Genomic DNA, 20,202 nt, shown 5'->3' with positions numbered 1-20,202 from the left:
GCGATTTACCCACATGACCGTGAAGTGAAGCCCTGGAGGTAGTCGTAGGAGCGAGAGACATCTTCCACAAGTTGAAGCGACGCGGAAAGGGTGGCTGCAGCTGCTGCGCAACGAAGCAGACCAAGACTCTGACTACCTCCATGCTCAGTAATTGACCTTATCAATAGACGTGAGCTTTAGACAAATAGGAGAGACATAAGATGATCGCTGATCGAGATGACTGATATCAGAGGTTATCAGGTCATCAGGATAGAGAGGTCTGCTGAAAGCACATAGCTGGAAGCTTTCGAAGTATGCTACACATGTGAGATACACAGAGGTTGTCAGACTCTGAACTAGATGCCTGGCAACCACGGCCAGAACCAAGGTTCCAGGTTGTACATAATGTATGAGCCCTCCTTCTCCATTGGCAGTAGTCTCGCGTTGAGTGTCTCCTGGCTACATCAAAGAGGCATACGGTCATACCATGCGCAACATGGTTTGCAGACTCTCCAGCCGAAATAATGATGATCTGAGACAAACAGATAGGGAAGTTAACCAGAGCGGAGTGAAGGATTGAGAGCCACGAGGCTTGTGCGTTCGGTATCGATAAGGAATGCGCGACCCAATGTCACCAAGTGTCCTTAGTCTAGGTACCCCATACCTAGTCAACACACCAAATACGTATGCGCAATTCACAGCATACATCTACGTTCCTCTCAAACCAAACAGAACGAACATCACCCATCATGGAAGCCGCCGACACGTTCACCCTCCTGCCCCTCCAGGCAAACGAAGCTGGCGACATCCACTCCACGGGCCCCGCGAATAACGCCCTAAGCACCGAGCTCGCAGCCCTGAACGCCCTGCACCACGGTCTACTCGCCGTCGAAACACCCACCGGCACACCGCCCCCACCTGTCCCCGTCAATCCTAAGCGCTCAGGCCAGATCAGCAAGCTGCGCGAATCCGGTAACGCCGAGTTCCGCAAAGGCAACCCTGGCGCCGCCGTCAAAATGTACACACTCGCAATCGATATGGCCCTGCAGCGCCCGCACTGGGAGCCATCAGGCCTGGTGCGCGAAGAGGTCTCAGGACTGCTGAGCAATCGCGCGCAGGCGAACATGGCACAGCAGCATTGGGCAGAGGGGAGCGTGGACGCAGAGGCCAGCGTGGAAATGAAGAAAGTTGGGAACGCGAAGGCGTGGTGGAGGAGAGGAAAGTGTCTGCTTGAGATGGGCAGGTTGGATGAGGCTGAACACTGGGTCAAGCAGGCGCTAGAGTTTGAAGCGACGGAGCAGGACTTGGTGCAGTTGAGGGATCAGATTGAGGGCAGGAAAGCTGGGCATACCAACGCGGTCTAAGAGCCTCGAATGAGTTTAGAGGGATAAGAGTCGAGCTGTGTGTGCATTATAAGGCGTCTGGCGCTTGTGGATACCTGGAGCATGGAAATGATTTTTGGAAGCGAAGAGTCTCAGCGAGCGAAACTTCAGGTCAATAGACGATGCCCGCCTTGATCTTTCACTACGGCAATCAGCTGAGGCAGAGTATGACTTAGTAGACTCTGAGAGGACGAAGATGAACGCAAATCTGAAGTCGACAAAGGCTGGAGTACTGCGCCGGTCGGGAACATCGTCGGTCACTGGATCAGACGCTTTCGATTGCATAGTAAGAAATCGCTTCACCGGTGTTTTAGGGGCCTTTGCCTCAGTGACGTCTGCGTCTCATGGTCTTACTAAGTACATAGACGCCCAAGGAATTCATCGAATCTTACCACCACATCGAACTACACTTGCACTCGAACTTTGCCCACAAGTCTCCTCTGACATCTTCTACAGATCTTGATTACCAGCATCTTATCAGACAAGGCTCCAATGGCGCCTCCTGGTCCAGAAACACGCGCACCCTTGACCCTCAACGACCTGCCTATCGAAGTACGGGCGATGGTCTACGACTATCTCCGAGGACTCCAATGCCGGTCGGTATTCGAGAAAGATGACAGTCCCAATTCCCAGTGCTCTAGCTCAAGTGAGCAAGATCTCCTACGCCAATATGACGGAGCTTTTCAGCCGCAGTCGACTTATTGTCATCTTGAGCCGCAGAGAAACTTATTGTTGGACAAAGAAATGCTCTTCCAACTGCTCTACAATGGGCGATCTCATGATACGCGATTAGCAGAAGATGCGAGAAAGATAGAAACTAGACGGCGAATCCCGTGGTTCATGGACACGCCTTGTCCTCTTCCGAATGTTTGTCCGGGCCAACGAACGTCGTCAACACCCGATGCCGGATTCGATATCACATTGCCGGTGCCGCAGTGCCCATTTGCCATTAGGAAGTCGAGGAAACCTTGAAATGACGCCAGTCTATCACCGTCATTGAGTGAATGCACACTCATGATCACCATAATCTCTTTCGACTCGGCACTCTACAAATTGTCTTCCTCGTTCGACCGTTCTACGGCGATATTGAATGTGAACGCTCTGTAACATTTCTTCCACTCTTTGCTGCTCAAACTCGTGAAACGGCACTTGCTTTCATACGATGACGCTGACCCGACTTGGCAAGCGGGAAGTTCATCGAGATCCAGAAAGAGAGGTTGCAGTCAAGACCATTGCGCGGTTGCGGGGTTTTGGACCGACCGGATTCGCAAAGCTCAAGCATTGAAGTCTTGAACGATGGACAGGAAGGAAGTCTATGTAGCGGGAACAATATTGATTTCTTGGAAACGACCTGAATACACTGTACTTCTGGAAGTAATCCAAATCAGAGCGTAAGAGTCACTCCTTGTCGATCAAGATGGGAAGCCACAGAATTAATGGATATCACGTGACTACGTGACTGCGCTAGCCAAGAGAAGACCACTCTACGCGCTCATTCCAGGCAGCACCCCGCGCGTCCCAGTGACCTGCTTCCCGTTTCCCAGCAAGTGGTACGCTATCACAGCCCGTTTCTATTGCACGACAGCTGATTTGCACTTCGAGTCTCCGGAATCTGCAGATTTCTCCAGCATTTGCCACCGGAGGCGGCAATAACGCGATCGATTCGACGCGGCCTATCAATCGGCGCGTGACGACCAGGGGCATCGCCGCCCTTGATTTACCCACGGCGGCCTAGTGCGTCTGTCACTTCTCCTTGCAGACATCGTTGCGCTTTTCAACTGCCTTTCTCCTGCTTCCATTCTCTCTATTGCCAGTACGATCGTTCATTGGGAAGCTGTGCGCCTGCTCGACGTTTTTGCCCCGCGCTCTGTCTTCCAACCATCGACCACAATGGCGCCTCGGCGTTCTACTCGAAAGTCAGCAGCCAGAGTGGCAAACGACAACATTGTCGCTGCTATAAAGCCAACATCAATTTCCAGTACGTGAGCAGACATTGCCTTACTATCCGGTTTCGCCGCGAGTTTCTTCTAATACTAAATGCAGGTGATTCACCTATGAATGCCCAAGTTGAACCGGCTTCGCACAAAAAGCGCATACGTAACTCTCGCTCAGCCGTGCCGAACTCGTCCGACAACGATGATGATATGTTGGACATCGATTCATCCATGCCTCCAGCGCAAGTCCGCCGCATTCTGAAACAGATCTCAATCCCCGCCATGAAGACCAAGCAGACTGCCGCACCGGTCAAGGCGGAATCGGAGACTTCGAATGGCACGCCGTCCCTGGAAAATTCCGACTACGACACACCCGGCACAAGCATATCGAACACACCGGCTGTCTCGCTCGGACGCAGTCTAGGCGCAGCTCGCAAGAGTGGGTTAAGCAAGGCTGTCTCAGCGCGAGGTCGCACTACTATCCAAGATACGGATGGGGAGATCGATATAGTGGATCTGGATGCCGAGCTTGCGTTGCAGATGCAGATTGAAGAGGACGAGGACGAGGACAAACAGCGCAGCAAGCGCCGCAGGGTGGAGGAAATCAGTGACGAGGAGGAAGAGATCGAGAACATTTACGCCCCGCGAGCTCGAACGAATACTGCGCCCTACAAAGGCAAAGGCAAGGGTAAAGCAAAGATGGAGTCTGACACTGAGACCGACGATGACGCCGACTCGCTGCTCAACGAATTGATCGCAGAACCCATATACACCGGCAAAGGCAAGGGCAAGGCGACCGTTCAAGATGTCACACGCCGTCGCAGTCGCTCTGATCGACCCAGCACGAGCCGCAACACCATCCTCGACGACATCATCAGCGATCTCGAGGACTCAGAAGAGGAAGATGAGTTCCAGCCCGACGACGCTGGCTCAGTCATTGACCTTAGTGAGATCGAGAGCTTAGCCGCCACTGACAGCGAAGAGGAGCCTCTGATGGTAGCCAGCGCTCGCCTTCAAAAGGTGTCGGCCAAGGTACCCAAGCGTGCACGAGGCAAGAAGCCATTCACACATGCGGAGAAGCTCGAGAAGCGTCAGCGAATGGCGAGGTACGCACATATCGAAGATAAGTGGGAGCGGAAGCGTGCCATGAACCGCGAGCGTGCAGAGCAGCAACATCCAAAGTTGCGCTCAATGTGGGACGACCTGCAGAAGATTCCTGTGCTATCTGTCGGGAGGGCAGAGCAGCCCAAAACCATTACCCGGCGCTTGAAGCCATTCCAGCTGGAAGGTCTCAGCTGGATGATCCGTCAAGAGAAGACCCATTATAGAGGCGGCCTGCTCGGAGATGAGATGGGTATGGGTAAAACCATTCAAGCCGTCTCGCTCATCATGTCCGACTACCCTGCGAAAGCACCGACGCTGGTCTGTGTACCACCCGTTGCTTTAATGCAATGGACCAACGAGATCCGCGAGTACACCGAAAATAAGCTCAACGTCCTTGTCTACCACGGCACCAACGCCAAGTGCAAGAAGATGACTGTCAAAGATTTGAAGAAATTCGATGTCATCATGGTCTCCTATAACAGCTTGGAGTCTCTACACCGCAAGGAGGTCAAGGGCTGGAGCCGTGGCGAGGACATCATCAAGGAGGCGTCTCCCCTTCACGCCATTCACTATCACCGTCTCATCCTTGATGAAGCACATAGCATCAAATCTCGCAACACCGGTGTTGCAAAGGCCTGCTTCGCCTTGCAAGGTACTTACAAGTGGTGCTTGTCCGGCACACCGGTGCAGAATCGCATTGGAGAGTTCTTCTCCCTTCTACGCTTCCTTGAGGTTCGCCCTTTCGCCGACTACTTCTGTCGTTCTTGCAAGTGCGAGAAGCTGCATTGGGCAACAGACGACGACCACATGTGTGTTGCTTGCAACCACGGCGCGTCTGAGCACATCTCGGTCTTTAATCAAGAGCTTCTCAACCCCATTACCGGCGATGACGTCAACCTTCGTGAGTCGGCGTTGTCGAAACTCCACATGATCACAGCCCGCATCATGTTGCGCCGCATGAAGCGCGACCACACTAACTCCATGGAGCTGCCCATGAAAGACATCATAATCCACAACGAGTTCTTCAGCGAAGTCGAACGCGACTTTTCGACCTCTATCATGTCAAACTCCAACCGCAAGTTTGATACCTACGTAGCGCAGGGTGTTATGCTCAATAACTACGCCAACATCTTCGGTCTCATCATGCAAATGCGCCAAGTCGCCAACCACCCAGATCTTCTGCTCAAGAAGAGGGCTGCGGAGGGCAGCTCTAACGTCTTCGTGTGCAACATATGCGACGAGCCCGCCGAAGATGCCATCCGCTCCCACTGCAAGCACGAGTTCTGCCGCGCCTGTGTAAAGGATTATATGGACACGTGCGAAGCCTCGGGCACCGACGCAGACTGTCCACGCTGCCACATCGCGCTCACAATCGACTTCGAGCAGCCGGAGCTCGAGCAGGACGAAGACAGCGTCAAGAAGACCAGCATCATCAACCGCATCAAGATGGAGAATTGGACCAGCTCGACGAAGATCGAGATGCTCGTGTACGACCTGTACAAGCTGCGCAGCAAGAAGCAGACACTCAAGAGCATCGTGTTCAGCCAGTTCACCTCCATGCTGCAGCTCATTGAGTGGCGCCTCCGCCGTGCGGGTTTCAACACGGTGATGCTCGACGGCAGCATGACGCCTGCACAGCGCCAGAAGAGCATCGATCACTTCATGACGAATCCGGATGTGGAGGTCTTCCTTGTCTCGCTGAAGGCGGGCGGGGTCGCTCTCAATCTCACTGAGGCGTCGCGGGTGTTCATCGTGGATCCGTAAGTTCCCCCTCCCACGAACGTTACTACAAATACTGACAGACGCAGATGGTGGAACCCCGCCGCCGAATGGCAATCTGCTGACCGCTGCCACCGCATCGGGCAGAAGCGTCCCTGCGTCATCACACGTCTGTGTATCGAGGACAGCGTCGAGTCGAGGATGGTCGCGCTGCAGGAGAAGAAGGCGGCGATGATTGCGGGAACTGTCAACAACGACAAGGTTGCCATGGACCGGCTGAGTCCTGAGGACTTGCAGTTCTTGTTCCGTGGTTCTTAGAGCTTAGCGAGATGGATCAGTGGTGTATGGTTATTTGTTAGACTTTATGGCGTTCATGGGTACCCCCATATGCATGCGCGGTCCGGTGTGCTCAACTGCAAGCCGACAAAGGAGTTTAGATACCACGACTTAGTGACTTTTCATTCCAGAGAGAATAATGCGCAACAATTGCCGTCATACCTTTCTACTGATCTCTTCAAAATAGAGATCTGGATTGACTTGACATGCGGCTAAAGTCAATGACATCGATCGCCCGCTACAGTACCCCGGATTCCGGTCAGCCCTGCCGCCTCACCGCTTCCTGCGCATCAATCTGGCTCACAGGCGCACGAGTGGGTGTCGCAGCGCTGCCATCAGCAGCACCAACTCGATTGGCAACAAATCAGGCGGTAAAATATGACAGATCAGTATGTTCGGTAAAAGCGACATCTGCAGCGTGGAGTGAGCCAGCACAACAACCAGGTGACACCAATAACACCGCTCAAGGTGCTCAAATCCTTTTTTCCACGTTCCGCCGTAATTCGAGCATCTCCTGTTGTATATATATTCGCAGCCGCGGGCCCGAGGAGAAAGACGTTAAGACCGACTCAGTAGTACGTAATCTTACGTAAACGCTTGCTTCTTGCGCGTTAAACGTCCCTGCCATCGTCATCCGCGACATCTCATGTGCACCGGGGCGTCAAAAGTGTGCTCTAAAGGCTCGACATTTGACGTGCTTTGTGGTCGATCTGAAGGTTCGGCAGCGGGAGAGGGGGCTTGACTGGCGTTGGACTTGGCTCGGGACCGAGGGAGGTGTGATGCCACAGACCGAAAGGTGACGCTATGGCCGTCGCGTGCGGAGCAGGTTGGTAGCCGTTCTTGCCTTTGTTTCTGGTGTCCGTGTACATAGAGCGGGTGCTAGCACCCTTGTTCGTTGTTTGTGTAGCTTCAACTGTATACATCGTGAGAGATGAGTGTGTTCAAAAAGGCCGAGAGCTGGCAACTCGACATCGACCGCTACCTCAACCGCGTCATACCTGCTTCACCCTTACACAAACTCCCTACATCTGTGTCGAGATTCTTGGGGTACCGAAGGGAACAGAAGCAGGATGTTGGAAACGTTCTTGGAGCATTCTGGTCATTAGTAGGAGCATTTTGTGGTCTGGCTGTAGTCGCGGCGGTCTTCAACAATACCGAGGGTATACAACGGCATGCGCCGCCTGCATTCATCGCATCGTTTGTAAGTGGGCAGGTGCCTTGTTGTCATACACCTCTAACCTGCACGTGTAGGGTGCATCCGCGATCCTCGAATATAATGCAGTCCGCTCACCTCTCGGACAACCGCGCAATGCTCTGCTCGGTCATACCTTCTCAGCCCTCATCGGTGTTGGCGTCTCTAAGCTTTTCCAGCTAAATTCCGACTACGAGAAGATCAAGTGGATAGCCGGCGCTACAGGCTGTGCGATCGCATCCGCTGCGATGCTCCTGACTGGTACTGTCCATCCACCTGGGGGCGCATCTGCTGTACTGGCTGCCACAGAGCCAGCCATCACAGCGATGGGGTGGTTCTTTGTTCCTCTCGTGATGTGGGGTGCCACATTGATGATTATTGTGGGTCTCTTCCTCAACAACATTCAGAGACAGTTCCCAATATACTGGTGGACGCCCCTGGACATAGGAAGAGCGAAGACGAAGGATATCGAAACGGTGCCCAACGGCAGAGGCGGATTGGAGCGAAAGGAGACCGAAGAAGAACAGAGATACGATCAACCATACGAGAAAATCAAGATCACCGGAGCCAAGGTTATTTTACCAGAAGCGCTGAGTCTGAACAAGGACGAAGCGGAGTTGCTCGAGAGGCTGCGGGAAAGGCTGAGGAGGAGAGTGTATGCAGAGCGAGTGGAAAAGAATACCGACAACACAGATTTGAGTAGCGGAAGGAGCAGCGCAGACTTCACCATGGTGCCTACAAGAAGCGAAGGGGCAAGAAGTAATAGCGAAAGCAGTCGCAGTGGGAAGTGATGGCCTGAGTAGTCCCACACCTATCTATCACGCGCCAACCGGATTGGGAAGCCATAGATAAGAGCAATGCACGAAACGAACGATCTCCGAGGCGTCTCTCTGCATCGAATGTGACATCTGGTACCTCGTTGGGTTATTTCCAGGCTATTTCTAGCTTGGTTCCTGATATTTCGTTGATGTTGTGACGTTCTGAGAAGCAGAGCTGTCCATCGCCGCATGACATGGGCTACACTGCTTGCTACAGGACCACGTTGGAATTTGGAGGCCATCATGCCACCATACGAGGCTCATCGTACGGCTTACAGTCCAACACACGAGTCGAAAGACAATTCACTCCAAAGTTCTGTCGCTTTTCTACGCGAAATGGCCATCAAACTGCGGTTGTTCAGAAACTTCATTCAATGAGATCTGCGCCAGATTCTCCACGCTTCTGTAAACTGACAATCTTCGAAATCGTATCCTGATATTTGCCATGATCAAGGACTCTTTCGCTCTCTCAACGTTTGATCTCATTGTTGGACCATGCGACTGACTTTGTGGTTTTCTGGGCTGGTGCGGCTTCGCGCCGGCATTGTCTGCCCAAAGCCTGGTGCACCTGCTGGTGCGTTCATTGGTTGGCAGCGGGCTTTGCCACGACCAATGAGAAAAAATTAGGCACATTCACAAGGTTCTCCAGGCAAGGCTTGCCCGAGCAAATCTATACCTGCCCTTTCTCACACCGACTCTTCCTCATTACCTGCTCCATCCGTTCACTCGTTCCTTTCTGTCGAGTGTAGCATCTGCTCTTGTCGCTGTTCGATATCGATAAAGAGAGTGGGTCTGTCTGCCCCGCCATATCTTGAAATTCGACGAGTTTTCCTCCTACACCCCACCACCCGCGTCCCTCCCTTCACAACTATACAAAATGGTCTCCGCATCGAAGGCTGCCCGTGAGGCAAAGCGCGCTGCCGAGGGCAAGCCCAAGAAGACGCTCGCCTCCAAGGCTTCCTCCAAGAATGCCTCCATGGCTTCGTCCGTAAACGGCGACGCTGCTGAGGACCTCGAGCTCAACGAGGAAGTCCGCAAGCTCACCATGCAGGAGGACAAGCACGGTCTATCCGACCGTGTCACTACTGGTGTCCTCGCCTCTCTCCCGGCGTCTCGCGACGTCAAGATCACATCGGCCTCGCTTGTGTTCCACGGAAAGGTTCTGTTCAACGACACCACCCTCGAAGTCACCTACGGCCGCCGCTACGGTCTGTTGGGTGAGAACGGCTGCGGAAAGACCACCCTTCTTAAGGCCATCGACGCCCGCGAATTCCCCTTCCCCGAGCACATCGACATTTACCTGCTGAACAAGGGTGCTCCCAAGACCGAATTGGGCGCCCTTGAGTGGGTTGTCCGCGAGGCTGAGAACGAGCTGGCCCGTCTCGAGAAGCTCGCCGAGGAGATCCTCGAGAAGGATGGCCCTGAGGCTCAGCAGCTTGAGGACATCTATGAGGTATGTAATCCGCAGAACTAGAACAGTGTCCATCTAACAACAAGACAGCGTCAGGAGAGCATGGACCCGTCTACCTTCCACGTTCGCGCCTCCCTCATTCTGACCGGTCTCGGTTTCAACAAGAAGACCATCACCAAGAAGACCAAGGACATGTCCGGTGGATGGCGTATGCGTGTCGCTCTCGCTAAGGCTCTGTTCGTCAAGCCTGCTCTTTTGCTTCTCGACGACCCCACTGCTCATTTGGACTTGGAAGCATGTGTGTGGCTGGAGGAGTACATGAAGAAGTGGGACCGCACCCTCATCCTCGTCTCTCACTCCATGGATTTCCTGAACGGTGTCTGCACAAACATGATTGACATGCGCATGAAGCAGCTCCTCTACTACGGAGGTAACTACGACTCTTACCACAAGACCCGTTCTGAGCAGGAGGTCAATCAGACCAAGGCCTACGAGAAGCAGCAGGACGAGATCAAGCACATCAAGAAGTTCATTGCCTCCGCCGGTACATATGCCAACTTGGTCAGGCAGGCCAAGTCTCGCCAGAAGATTCTCGACAAGATGGAAGCAGATGGTCTTATCGAGCCTGTCCAGGTTGACAGGGTCTTCTCTTTCCGTTTCGCCGATGTCGAGAAGCTGCCCCCGCCTGTGCTGTCGCTTGACGATGTCACCTTCTCCTATGACGGCAACCCGGAAAACAACCTGTACGAGAACCTCGACTTTGGTGTTGACATGGATTCCCGTACCGCCCTAGTCGGACCAAACGGTGTCGGAAAGTCGACTCTGCTCAACATTTTCACTGGCAAGCTCAGTCCTACAAGCGGTGTTGTCTCGCGTCACACTCACTTGAAGCTCGGTGTCTACTCCCAGCACTCTGCTGAGCAGCTCGACCTGACCAAGTCTGCTCTCGACTTCGTCAAGGACAAGTTCTCCCACATCAGCCAAGACTACCAGTACTGGCGCCAGCAGCTTGGTCGCTTCGGTATGACCGGTGAAGCTCAGACATCGAAGATGGCCACTCTGTCCGACGGCCAGAAGTCTCGTATTGTTTTCGCCCTCCTAGCTATCGAGGGTCCCAACATGTTGTTGCTTGACGAGCCTACCAACGGTCTTGATATTCCTACTATTGACTCTCTGGCCGATGCCATCAACGCTTTCAGCGGTGGTGTCGTCGTCGTCTCCCACGACTTCCGGTACGTTCCTCCTTGACTTCCCTGCTTGTACATCTACTAACTAGTTCCAGTCTCCTCGACAAGATTGCCAAGGACATCATGGTCTGCGAGCACAAGACAGTCCGCAGATGGGACGGCTCGATCGGCGAGTACAAGAACCATCTCCGCAAGAAGATGTCGTCGACCGGTGTCCTTTCCTAAGCGTTGTTTGAGATTTGTAGTTGCAAATTGCATGCGTTTTCCGAGCTGCGGAACGCGGGACCGAAGTAAAAGTGGCCTTAGAGCAGGGTTCATGATACCCCTGCAGTAGGCTGGCAGCTCAGCGCGTCCAGCTTCAGTGTCTGTTCTGCGTGGGTAGAGACAACTGGATACCGCGTTTCGATGCATTGGGCTTAGAGGAGTTCTTAGATTTGGGTTACGACCAAAATGAATTACGTAGAACAAGAATGATCAAACGAACAAACAGTCTCTTGCAGTGTGCTGTGAGCGGTGTCGTGGTGTATGCGGCATGGCCCGGTTTGCGAGCACGAGCATGACGATCACCCCGCAAAACCTCCGGCGGTGACGAGCTCCGACATTCAGTCCTCAAGCTATCACCACCACACGTCGTCGGTCTCGGTTACGCTGACCCTGTGGATTCGCGTTGACAGAGTAATTCCGAGCTCCAAACGGGTCGTCGTATTGTCTGCCCGCCATGGCAGAGCTCACCAGCACCAAGCTCAACGCAGAGGCGCATCTGCTGCTCGTACGTCCTCTGGATACCTACGCTACCTGCACTGACACGCATGAAGGACCAGCCGCTCCTGCGAATGCCCTACGAACTCTCTCGCCGAAACTTCAAGAATGCCCAGCGCCTCATCGAACACTCCTCGACTTCCCTCACAAGCTCCCTCGCCGCAGCCACAAAGAGCGCCGCCAAGACCACCGACCCCACACCCGCCCTCGAATCCCTCGACACCATGATATCAAAGATGCAGGGGCTGAAGCGGAAGCTATCAAGCCTACAAGAAGAAGAGGCGAAGCTACACAAATCCGCCAAGGCGCGACTGCAGCACCTGCACGACCTGCACCAAGTCCAGAGCCTGGTCGATGTCAAGTACGACGAGTGGAGTCGCGTGCGTCTCAGCCGCTTGCTCGTGGACTACCTCCTGCGCGAGGGCTACGCGGACAGCGCAGCCTGTCTCGCGCGCTCCAAGGGCATAGAAGACCTCGTCGACGTTGATGCGTTTGTGGCATGTCATAAGATCGAGCGCAGTCTGAGAGAAGGGCAGAGCACGACGCTGGCGCTCGAGTGGTGCAAGGAGCACGGCAAAGAGCTCAAGAAGGGCGGCAGCATGCTGGAGTTCGAGCTCAGGCTGCAACAGTACATCGAGCTGGTCCGGGCCGGGCACGAGAGCGGGGTGTCTGGCATGGACGGCGAGTTCGCAGAGGGCGTGCGGCTCGGCGATGGCGGAGGCGAGATGAAGCTCATAGAAGCCCGGGCGCACGCGAAGAAGCATCTCAGCGGGAGCGGGGACTTTGCGCTGCTCGGCCGCGCAGCAGGACTGCTAGCCTACCGGCCCTGGGACGAAGTCGAGCCCTACGCCGTGAGTCTCCTTCTACCCAAGTCCCACTCATAGAAAAAAACATGCTAATAAGAAACAGTCCCTCTACTCCCCAGCTCGTTGGACCCACCTGGCCTCCCTCTTCCTCACAACACACCACACGCTGTACTCTCTTCCACCCCGCCCACTCCTCCACATCGCGCTATCCGCAGGTCTCAGCGCGCTCAAAACGCCCGCGTGCCACTCGGCATTCACGCCCAGCGCCACAAACAGCGGCTCGTCGACCACAACCGTGTGTCCGATCTGCAGCACGGAGCTGAACGAGCTCGCGCGCAACGTGCCGTACGCGCACCACACCAAGAGCATCGTCGAGAACGACCCCGTCGTGCTGCCCAACGGGCGCATCTACGGGTCGGAGAGGCTGCGGGTGTTTAACGAGAAGGTCGGGACGGAGGGGGGGTGGGTGCGGGATCCCGTGGGGGGGAACAAGGAGGAGATGTGGAGGGAGAGCGAGGTGCGGCGGGTGTTTGTGCTGTGAGAGTCTGTGGATGCTGCTGGTTCGATTGTTTTTCTTGGGATCTGCGTGCATAGCGAGGCGCTGGGTGTTTGGGTTTCACAAGGGAGCTTCTTCAGCGATGGTAGATGAACATGCGCCTCTTTCCATTGACTGTCGCTGCTACCAACTCTCAACACGTCACATGTGACCGCGTTACCGTACCACACCTCTGCGCCAACCCACAGCTCCAAACCCTACCCTTCCCCACCACCGAAAGCGAGCACGAGGCATCACCGAAAGCGAGCACGAAGCACGACCCTCCGCGAGGAACAGCACAAATCCGGAGCGGGAGAAGATTCAACATCAGCTTTCAGGCCTCAGTAGAAAGCAGCTATGGGTATCTCATCCCATCTCATCTCGACGCCCAGCCTTGCAGTTGCGCGAGCAACATCCTTTGGCAAAAACCCTCGTATGCCCGTAAACGCCTCGCTAACAAAACAACGCCCGGTCTCGAGACACGTCTATACAGGTCGAGACACGTCTACACAGGTCGAGACACGTCCATACTGGAAGAGCGTGATGCAATGCAATACAAGAACCAAACGCAGCGCCCATCCAAGTCCCAATGTACAATGCCACAATCCGCAATCCGCAATCCGCTCACATGACAGCGCACTCGCGGTCGGGCCTGTTCTTGTCCTTGAGCTTCTTCTCCGCGAGCTCACTGACGTCCCTGCTCTTGCTTCTGTGGTGGTCTTTTTTCTTACTGCTCTTCTTCGGCGAGGCGGTCGGCTCTCTGTGCTCCTTGGCCGGGCTGCCAGACTCGGGGGGCGAGTGCTCCTGGCTTTCGACGGCGTTGATGACGATGATTGGGTCCTCGGCCGCTCCGCCTTCGGTGATGGCGAGCTTGTCTTTACTGCCGCGGCCAGTCAGCCTCGATAAGGTCAGAGACAGCCGTCCTTCGCCGGTTTGGCTGGTCGGTCGGCTCTTGGTGCCTAACCATGTCCGCGATCCGCGTCGTGATGCAGACAGGAATCCAGCCCTGTACTCGTCGGATGGCGTGTGGGGCTCAGTCCGTCCGCGCGAAAAGCTCTCGATGTCGTCAAAGGCCACGCTGCTGCGTCGATTGCTGGACATACTGGCGCGACCAATTGGATCGTCCGAGACGACTGACTCGGGGTGCACATCCGCCGGCTTCACCTTATCCCATTCACCACCGCTTTCAGCGTCCGTGACACCCCCCTCTGGCATCGAATTGAGCGTCTCCCAAGACGGCACCGCAGACATGACTTCATTCTGCGCTTCGGTGTAGGTTGGAGGATCGCCTCTCGACGCTAGTTCATCGTCGATTGGCTGGACCTGGTAGAACAAGAGATACGGCGACTCTTCCCTTAGAGCCTTCTTGATGTCGACATCAGTAACCCTGGGGTTCGAGAGATCGTCGAACCGGAGCCATGGCCATGTGTCGTCGTCTTCCTCCGATTGAGAGGTACCTGGTGGCCTGTGCTCGTTCGCACGAATGAGCGAAATGTAGTGTCCCGAGTCCACCGAGACCCCGCGGTGGCAGACGACAGACTGCAGCACCAGCTTGAAGTTGCCAAAGAGCGGCCCTTCTTCTGCGATCCTGTCGTCTGAGACGAAATGCGGGAGGGCTATTTCGAGTGGGATATCGACGTAGGTGTTTAGACGTTTCGGCGCGCCATACATAGTCATGGAGTAGCGCTTGAGGCAGATGCCGAGGACGGGGCGGCGAGCCGAAAAGTGTGCGGCGACCTGAGCGTCGGTCTTGGGGACGTTGTCCGTGTACCATGCTGGCCCATGTTAGCCGTGCCCAATCCAAGCTACGCATGCACTCACGAATAAGACTGAAGAACTGCCACGCCGGCATCAGAACCTCCTTTCTAAGAAGTGACGCCGAACGTGGCCGCCCATCCGAGCTGTTGTTGAGCATATCGTCCAGGTGCTTCTTCTCGTCAAACTTCTTGTCCTCGGCATTCTTAAATCTTTGGCTGAAGATGCTGTCTGCGCGTCGGCGCCCATCGAGGAGTGGCCTGACTGCTGAGAGAGGAGTCGATGGTGCCATCGAAACGGGAGTCGACACCATGGGCGACTCTGGCCCCAGGAGCTCGAGGCTCTCGACGTGGATCGTCTCATTCTTCTCCGGGTCTCGGTCGACTGTGTCCTGGGTTGCGGACCTAACAGATCCTATCGTGTTCTGTCTCTGCAGGAACCGCTTGACTTCGATGCGGTTGTTGAAGTATGTTTCCAAGCAGTCTTCCAGTGTGATGATGCCCTCGCCTTCCTGCTCAGGAATGGCCACCTCTAGCAATCGTTCGTTGACAAACTTGTGATCGTCTTCCTTGTCTTCTCGGCCGGTGTGGTAGATGTCCATCTTCAAGGTAAGGAGCGGCAGTTCGAGGGCGCCCGTGATAAAAGTGAAGGCCTCGGAGGCATCTTGCTGACAGACTCTGGCGGCGTCCTCCCAGCCACATTCCGCCAAGGCGTCCTGCAGGTGCTTTGTCTGGCAACGTGTTAGTGCAGGGTCACATGTAGCTTCTGCTGAGCTTCTGCTGTACGTACGAGCTCGACCTTGACAAGTCGTCCCGTCCTGAGCAGGTTGACCCAGAGTCGCAGAGTAGCTGCGAGCTTCTTCCTTGGCTCGTCGTCGAAGTTGTCAAACAGCATGGCTTCAAACGCGTCCAGGCGCGCAAACATGGCGAAGAGCAGAGCGTCCAGATAGCATGTCACCATGTTCCTGTTGATTGCGCCCACCATCTTGACATTGGGGTCATAGTCCTTCAGCTCCCCCTCGATGGATTCGTTGGCGAGCACCAGGACGTCGTAGGCTTGGTCGATGTCGTCGGGGTACCATGCCAGTGCGTGCTCGGCCTGCTCTGTCCCCATGCTTGTGATTCCCACGCTCTGCAGCCGCGAGAGCAGCATTGTGACCTGCGGCGGTCAGCGCTACACCAACTCGTCTTCCAGGACCGCACCCACGTTCTTGGCCGCATCTCTGTCGACGGTCGTCTTCGCGTCTTCGTTGGTGAAGATCTTGTAGAGGTCCGAGGATGCTGGCTGGCCAGACTTTCTCTGTTCGCGCACATGGTCAGACGAGTCCATGGTAGACAGTTTGGCATAGTCTGGTGTAGAGGTTGCGCGACACGGTGCATGTAAGAATAGCAGACGATCCTCGACTGAGCTTCGCAGCGCAGCGGGCAGCTTGTGATACACCGACTCGAGACCAGACGTGGGTTGGCGAGGCCGGCAGTGCCAGTCTCGAGACGGTCCTCGCCAGCCCACCTCCAGTCTCGAGTCGCTGTGCCAGAGCAGAGGAATAAAAGAATTGGCAGAGATGGAGCGTACTTTATTGCGGGCAGCTTCCTTGGACTTGCGCTTCTCGGCCTGGTGCTTCTCGCGGCGGCTGAGGAAGCGCTGCATGCCGTTCATCGTGTGCGGCGCATATACTGGACTTGCATGCAGGAAACGGACAGCTGCAAAGCGTCGACCGTCTTCGTCTGGGTCGCGGCGGGGTAGGCAGCAGCAGGCTTGCGTCGTTGCGCGGGCAGGTGCAGACGAGGCCCGAGCCAGATGCGAGAAGAGTGAGACTGCTCTGGGTCAGTCCGAGAGTGTGCGAGACAGCACTCGGCGCATCAGCCGCACAGCAACATCTAGGTGCCTATGCTGGGACGCGGCTCTGCGTCGAGCAAGCGCGCCCCGCGGCGGTCGGCAGAGGGCTGGAGCTACGGCCCCTGGCGCGCAGAGAGCGCTGGCAGACGATCCCTGCAGCGGTTCCGCGCCAAGGCCAAAACTTCACAGAAACACGGCGTGTGGGCGCGCATCCATCGCCAGGACGACGTCACACATCATGAGCCTGCGCAAGCTGCCATACCGGACGGCCACTGCCCTGTGCAGAGACGCCAGGCCCACCGCGAAGGCGCTGCAGCCACTGCTTCGCCGCAATGCCTCGACAGACGCCGCCCCCGATGTCGAGACGACATCGTTCGCGACCGGCCCAGTGAAGCCCGCAGCCGCCACCAAGGACTTTGATCCCATAGCGCGCAGCCGGGCGAGGAGGAGAGGCAACAAACAGCTCCCCCCCAGCAGGTAGGCGGCCGGTTCCTCCCGTTGCCAGGGCACGAGTTGACAGGGCAGATACCAGTACCGCGAGCCCAAGTACTATCGTGGCCCGCTGCATCCCCACCAGCCTCTCCCCGTCTCTGATCCGGCCTCGAGACGCTTCCAGCCCGGGCCCTTCAGCCTGCCCCGCCTCGACCAGACCTACCAGAGCACCATCGCGCAGGACATACTCGCCATGACGTACCAGCACTACCCGCCCGGCTTCCGCGCGCCAAAGGTCGAGCAGAGGCTGCGCGAATGGCAGGGCGAATCGCCGTACTACAAAGGGCGACCGCTGCGAGGGCCGCGTGGAAAGGGTGAGGTCCTCCGTCTGCTCCAGGAGCCGCGCACCTTTCGCAACCTGCCCAAGATCACAAAGGTCGTTGTCCACTCGATGATCCCCGAGGCCATGCAGGACAGCGCCGTCATGCACGTGGCCGGCATGATCCTCCAGGCCATCACCAATGTGCGTGTCGAAGCACACAAGGCGAGACACAACGTCGTGGGATGGGGGTTGCGCGAGGGCCGCTACGTCTCCGTCACGGCAACGCTGGAGCGCGAAGACGCGTCGTACTTTCTCGAGAAGCTCATCGACGTGGTCCTGCCCAGGATCAAGGAATGGAAGGGCGTGCCCGGCTCGTCCGGAGACGGCCACGGCAACATCAGCTTCGGTCTCACACCCGACCAACTTGCCCTCTTCCCGGAGATCGAGGTCAACTACGATGCGTGAGTCTGGACAGGATGCACCCGCCGACAGCCGCTAATCCACTGCAGATACCCGCCCAAGATGATTCCCGGTTGCCACATCACCATCATCACTGATGCCACAAGCAACAAGGACGCACGCCTGCTGACACAGGCCATTGGCCTGCCGTTCTACGGCAAGCTCAACGATTGAGAGGAGCATCGCTGTGTAGAAAACCTGTAACATGTGTAACACTTTTAAGCGTACGTCGTAGGCGGCAATGTATCGAGCGTTTGTCGTAGCAACCAGTGTATTCAACGAGACCCATCCAGCGAAGGTGGGGATACAAGCTCATCAACTTTGGTCACAGTGAACGGTTGATCGTGTGCAATGCCTGAGCCTCCGTGCTTTTAGTGTCAAGAGAGTGAATGAGCAAAGCAATGCTGCTCGTGAATGAGCAAGCAATGCTGCTCGTGAATGAGCAGGCAATGCTGCTCGTGAATGAGCAAGCAATACTGCTCGTGAATGAGCAAGCAATGCTGCCCGTGAATAAGCAAAGCAATCCTGCTCGTAAACGATGCCTCGCCGTGGAGCGGTTCAGCCGGATAATTATCGAGTTTGGCGGCCGCGCAGAAGCAAAGCGGCCCGTGCGCTGTCGCAGCATCCTTCTCAGCCAGCTCTGTCGACAACCATCCACGACATTCCCCTCATCTAGCCAGTCTACGTGAGAGCTCCACAGTCAGCATGCAGGCTCTCCGACAACCGATGCGCGCGGCGCTCAGCAAGGCGGCGACGCGATCGTACGCCACGGGCTCGTCGCAGTACGCGGAGACGATCAAGAACCTCCGTATCAACGGCGACACCAAGGTGCTGTTCCAGGGCTTCACCGGAAAGCAGGGAACGTGAGTGCGCGGCGGCGCTAGAGGGGAACAGAGAGAGTGCTAACGCCACGTCAGCTTCCACGCGCAGCAGGCGATCGAGTACGGTATGCGCCCACGCGAACAGCTGTCCAGCATGCACGCGGAGAGGAATTGACACGGACGCGCAGGCACCAAGGTCGTCGGCGGCACCAACCCCAAGAAGGCCGGCCAGGAGCACCTCGGGCTCCCCGTCTTCGCCAACGTCGAGCAGGGCATCAAGGAGACCGGCGCTACCGCGACGGCCATCTTCGTCCCGTATGCGCGCCACGTCCACGCCCCTCGCCGCACATGACCTGACAACAGACAGTCCCCCCGTCGCTGCCGCCGGTATCGAGGAGGCCATCAAGGCGGAGATCCCTCTGATTGTGACGTAGGTGTGCATCCCGCCGCGGCAGACACACGGGCTAACGTCGAGCAGCATCACTGAGGGCATCCCCCAGCACGGTATGAGCGCCATTGGAGCTAGACACACGGCCATGGACTGACTTCCCCAGACATGGTCCGCATCACCGACATGCTCAAGACCCAGAACAAGTCCCGCATGGTGGGCCCCAACTGCCCCGGCATCATCGCTCCCGTACGCATCCAGCCACACCTTCCGTCCCCCGCGCACACTAACAGAGCCAGGGCCAATGCAAGATTGGCATCATGCCTGGCTTCATCCACAAGCGCGGTCGCGTCGGCATCGTCTCCCGCTCTGGAACGCTCACCTACGAGGCCGTCAACCAGACCACTCAGGCCGGCCTCGGCCAGTCGCTCGTTGTCGGTATCGGCGGTGACCCCTTTTCTGGCACCAACTTCATCGACTGCCTGAAGGTCTTCCTCGAGGACGCCGAGACAGACGGCATCATCATGATTGGCGAGATTGGAGGAACCGCCGAGGAGGACGCCGCCGACTTCCTCAAGCAGTACAACACGGCCAACAAGCCCGTTGTCAGCTTCATCGCCGGTATCTCCGCGCCGCCCGGCAGGAGAATGGGCCACGCGGGCGCCATTGTCAGCGGAGGAAAGGGCGACGCCAACTCCAAGATCACCGCTCTGGAGGCTGCCGGCGTCATTGTCGAGCGCTCGCCCGCGTCGCTCGGCAGTTCTCTGTACGACCAGTTCATCAAGCGCGACTTGATATGAGCGCCAAGTATCGTTGTATCGTTGCACCGAGGGTGATTGCGGAACGAGAGTTGGGTTGATCTGTTCACGTTCAAGCGCATACAGTTAGGGCAGATTGTTGCTGCACGGGATGTTGTCCCGTATTGTACATTTAGTCATTCAATCGTGACGTCTGCAGACGCGCCTCTCCTGCTGTGTGTGTTCCGTGAACGCTGTCACCACGGTAGTATCGCGCTAGTCGTGGAGTA

The 20,202-nt window shown here is 56.3% G+C and overlaps 8 protein-coding genes across 8 annotated transcripts; 7 read left to right on the top strand and 1 right to left on the bottom strand.

Moving 5' to 3' along the window:
• Positions 1-636: 636 nt before the first annotated feature.
• Positions 637-1,783, top strand: M421DRAFT_416114 (tetratricopeptide repeat domain-containing protein). The gene has a single exon (XM_033590946.1). The coding sequence runs from the start codon at positions 729-731 to the stop codon at positions 1,341-1,343; it is 615 nt and encodes a 204-aa protein (XP_033454010.1). The 5' UTR covers positions 637-728; the 3' UTR covers positions 1,344-1,783.
• A 1,468-nt stretch (positions 1,784-3,251) lies between these two features.
• Positions 3,252-6,436, top strand: M421DRAFT_1132 (helicase SWR1; the record flags this gene model as incomplete). Its single annotated transcript, XM_033587219.1, has 3 exons — positions 3,252-3,339; positions 3,405-6,159; positions 6,208-6,436. 3 exons carry the CDS (start codon positions 3,252-3,254, stop codon positions 6,434-6,436), a joined length of 3,072 nt encoding a protein of 1,023 aa, XP_033454009.1.
• Positions 6,437-7,385: 949 nt separating this feature from the next.
• M421DRAFT_97820 (uncharacterized protein) lies at positions 7,386-8,437 on the top strand (the record flags this gene model as incomplete). The annotated part of the gene is made up of 2 exons (XM_033598550.1): positions 7,386-7,655; positions 7,706-8,437. 2 exons carry the CDS (start codon positions 7,386-7,388, stop codon positions 8,435-8,437), a joined length of 1,002 nt encoding a protein of 333 aa, XP_033454008.1.
• A 904-nt stretch (positions 8,438-9,341) lies between these two features.
• Positions 9,342-11,287, top strand: M421DRAFT_52494 (ATP-binding cassette sub-family F member 3; the record flags this gene model as incomplete). The annotated part of the gene is made up of 3 exons (XM_033595024.1): positions 9,342-9,917; positions 9,966-11,107; positions 11,158-11,287. 3 exons carry the CDS (start codon positions 9,342-9,344, stop codon positions 11,285-11,287), a joined length of 1,848 nt encoding a protein of 615 aa, XP_033454007.1.
• Positions 11,288-11,665: 378 nt separating this feature from the next.
• M421DRAFT_416111 (protein FYV10) lies at positions 11,666-13,186 on the top strand. The gene is made up of 3 exons (XM_033590945.1): positions 11,666-11,831; positions 11,878-12,672; positions 12,731-13,186. Exons 1-3 carry the CDS (start codon positions 11,781-11,783, stop codon positions 13,166-13,168), a joined length of 1,284 nt encoding a protein of 427 aa, XP_033454006.1. The 5' UTR covers positions 11,666-11,780; the 3' UTR covers positions 13,169-13,186.
• A 600-nt stretch (positions 13,187-13,786) lies between these two features.
• Positions 13,787-16,573, bottom strand: M421DRAFT_1128 (ubiquitin C-terminal hydrolase family protein; the record flags this gene model as incomplete). Its single annotated transcript, XM_033587216.1, has 4 exons — positions 13,787-14,937; positions 14,984-15,647; positions 15,707-16,075; positions 16,124-16,573. The coding sequence occupies 4 exons, from the start codon at positions 16,571-16,573 to the stop codon at positions 13,787-13,789; spliced, it is 2,634 nt and encodes an 877-aa protein (XP_033454005.1).
• A 245-nt stretch (positions 16,574-16,818) lies between these two features.
• On the top strand, positions 16,819-18,310 carry M421DRAFT_416107 (ribosomal protein L5). The gene is made up of 3 exons (XM_033590944.1): positions 16,819-17,230; positions 17,279-17,968; positions 18,017-18,310. Exons 1-3 carry the CDS (start codon positions 16,992-16,994, stop codon positions 18,138-18,140), a joined length of 1,053 nt encoding a protein of 350 aa, XP_033454004.1. The 5' UTR covers positions 16,819-16,991; the 3' UTR covers positions 18,141-18,310.
• A 112-nt stretch (positions 18,311-18,422) lies between these two features.
• M421DRAFT_203792 (alpha subunit of succinyl-CoA ligase) lies at positions 18,423-20,145 on the top strand. The gene is made up of 7 exons (XM_033588144.1): positions 18,423-18,829; positions 18,884-18,912; positions 18,976-19,102; positions 19,155-19,217; positions 19,266-19,291; positions 19,342-19,424; positions 19,475-20,145. Exons 1-7 carry the CDS (start codon positions 18,672-18,674, stop codon positions 19,973-19,975), a joined length of 987 nt encoding a protein of 328 aa, XP_033454003.1. The 5' UTR covers positions 18,423-18,671; the 3' UTR covers positions 19,976-20,145.
• Positions 20,146-20,202: the final 57 nt, after the last annotated feature.

Source organism: Didymella exigua (assembly GCF_010094145.1).
Source record: "Didymella exigua CBS 183.55 unplaced genomic scaffold M421scaffold_2, whole genome shotgun sequence".
NCBI lineage: Eukaryota > Fungi > Ascomycota > Dothideomycetes > Pleosporales > Didymellaceae > Didymella > Didymella exigua.
Note: the sequence above shows the minus strand (reverse complement) of the source record. Positions and strands in the feature narration are given on the sequence as shown.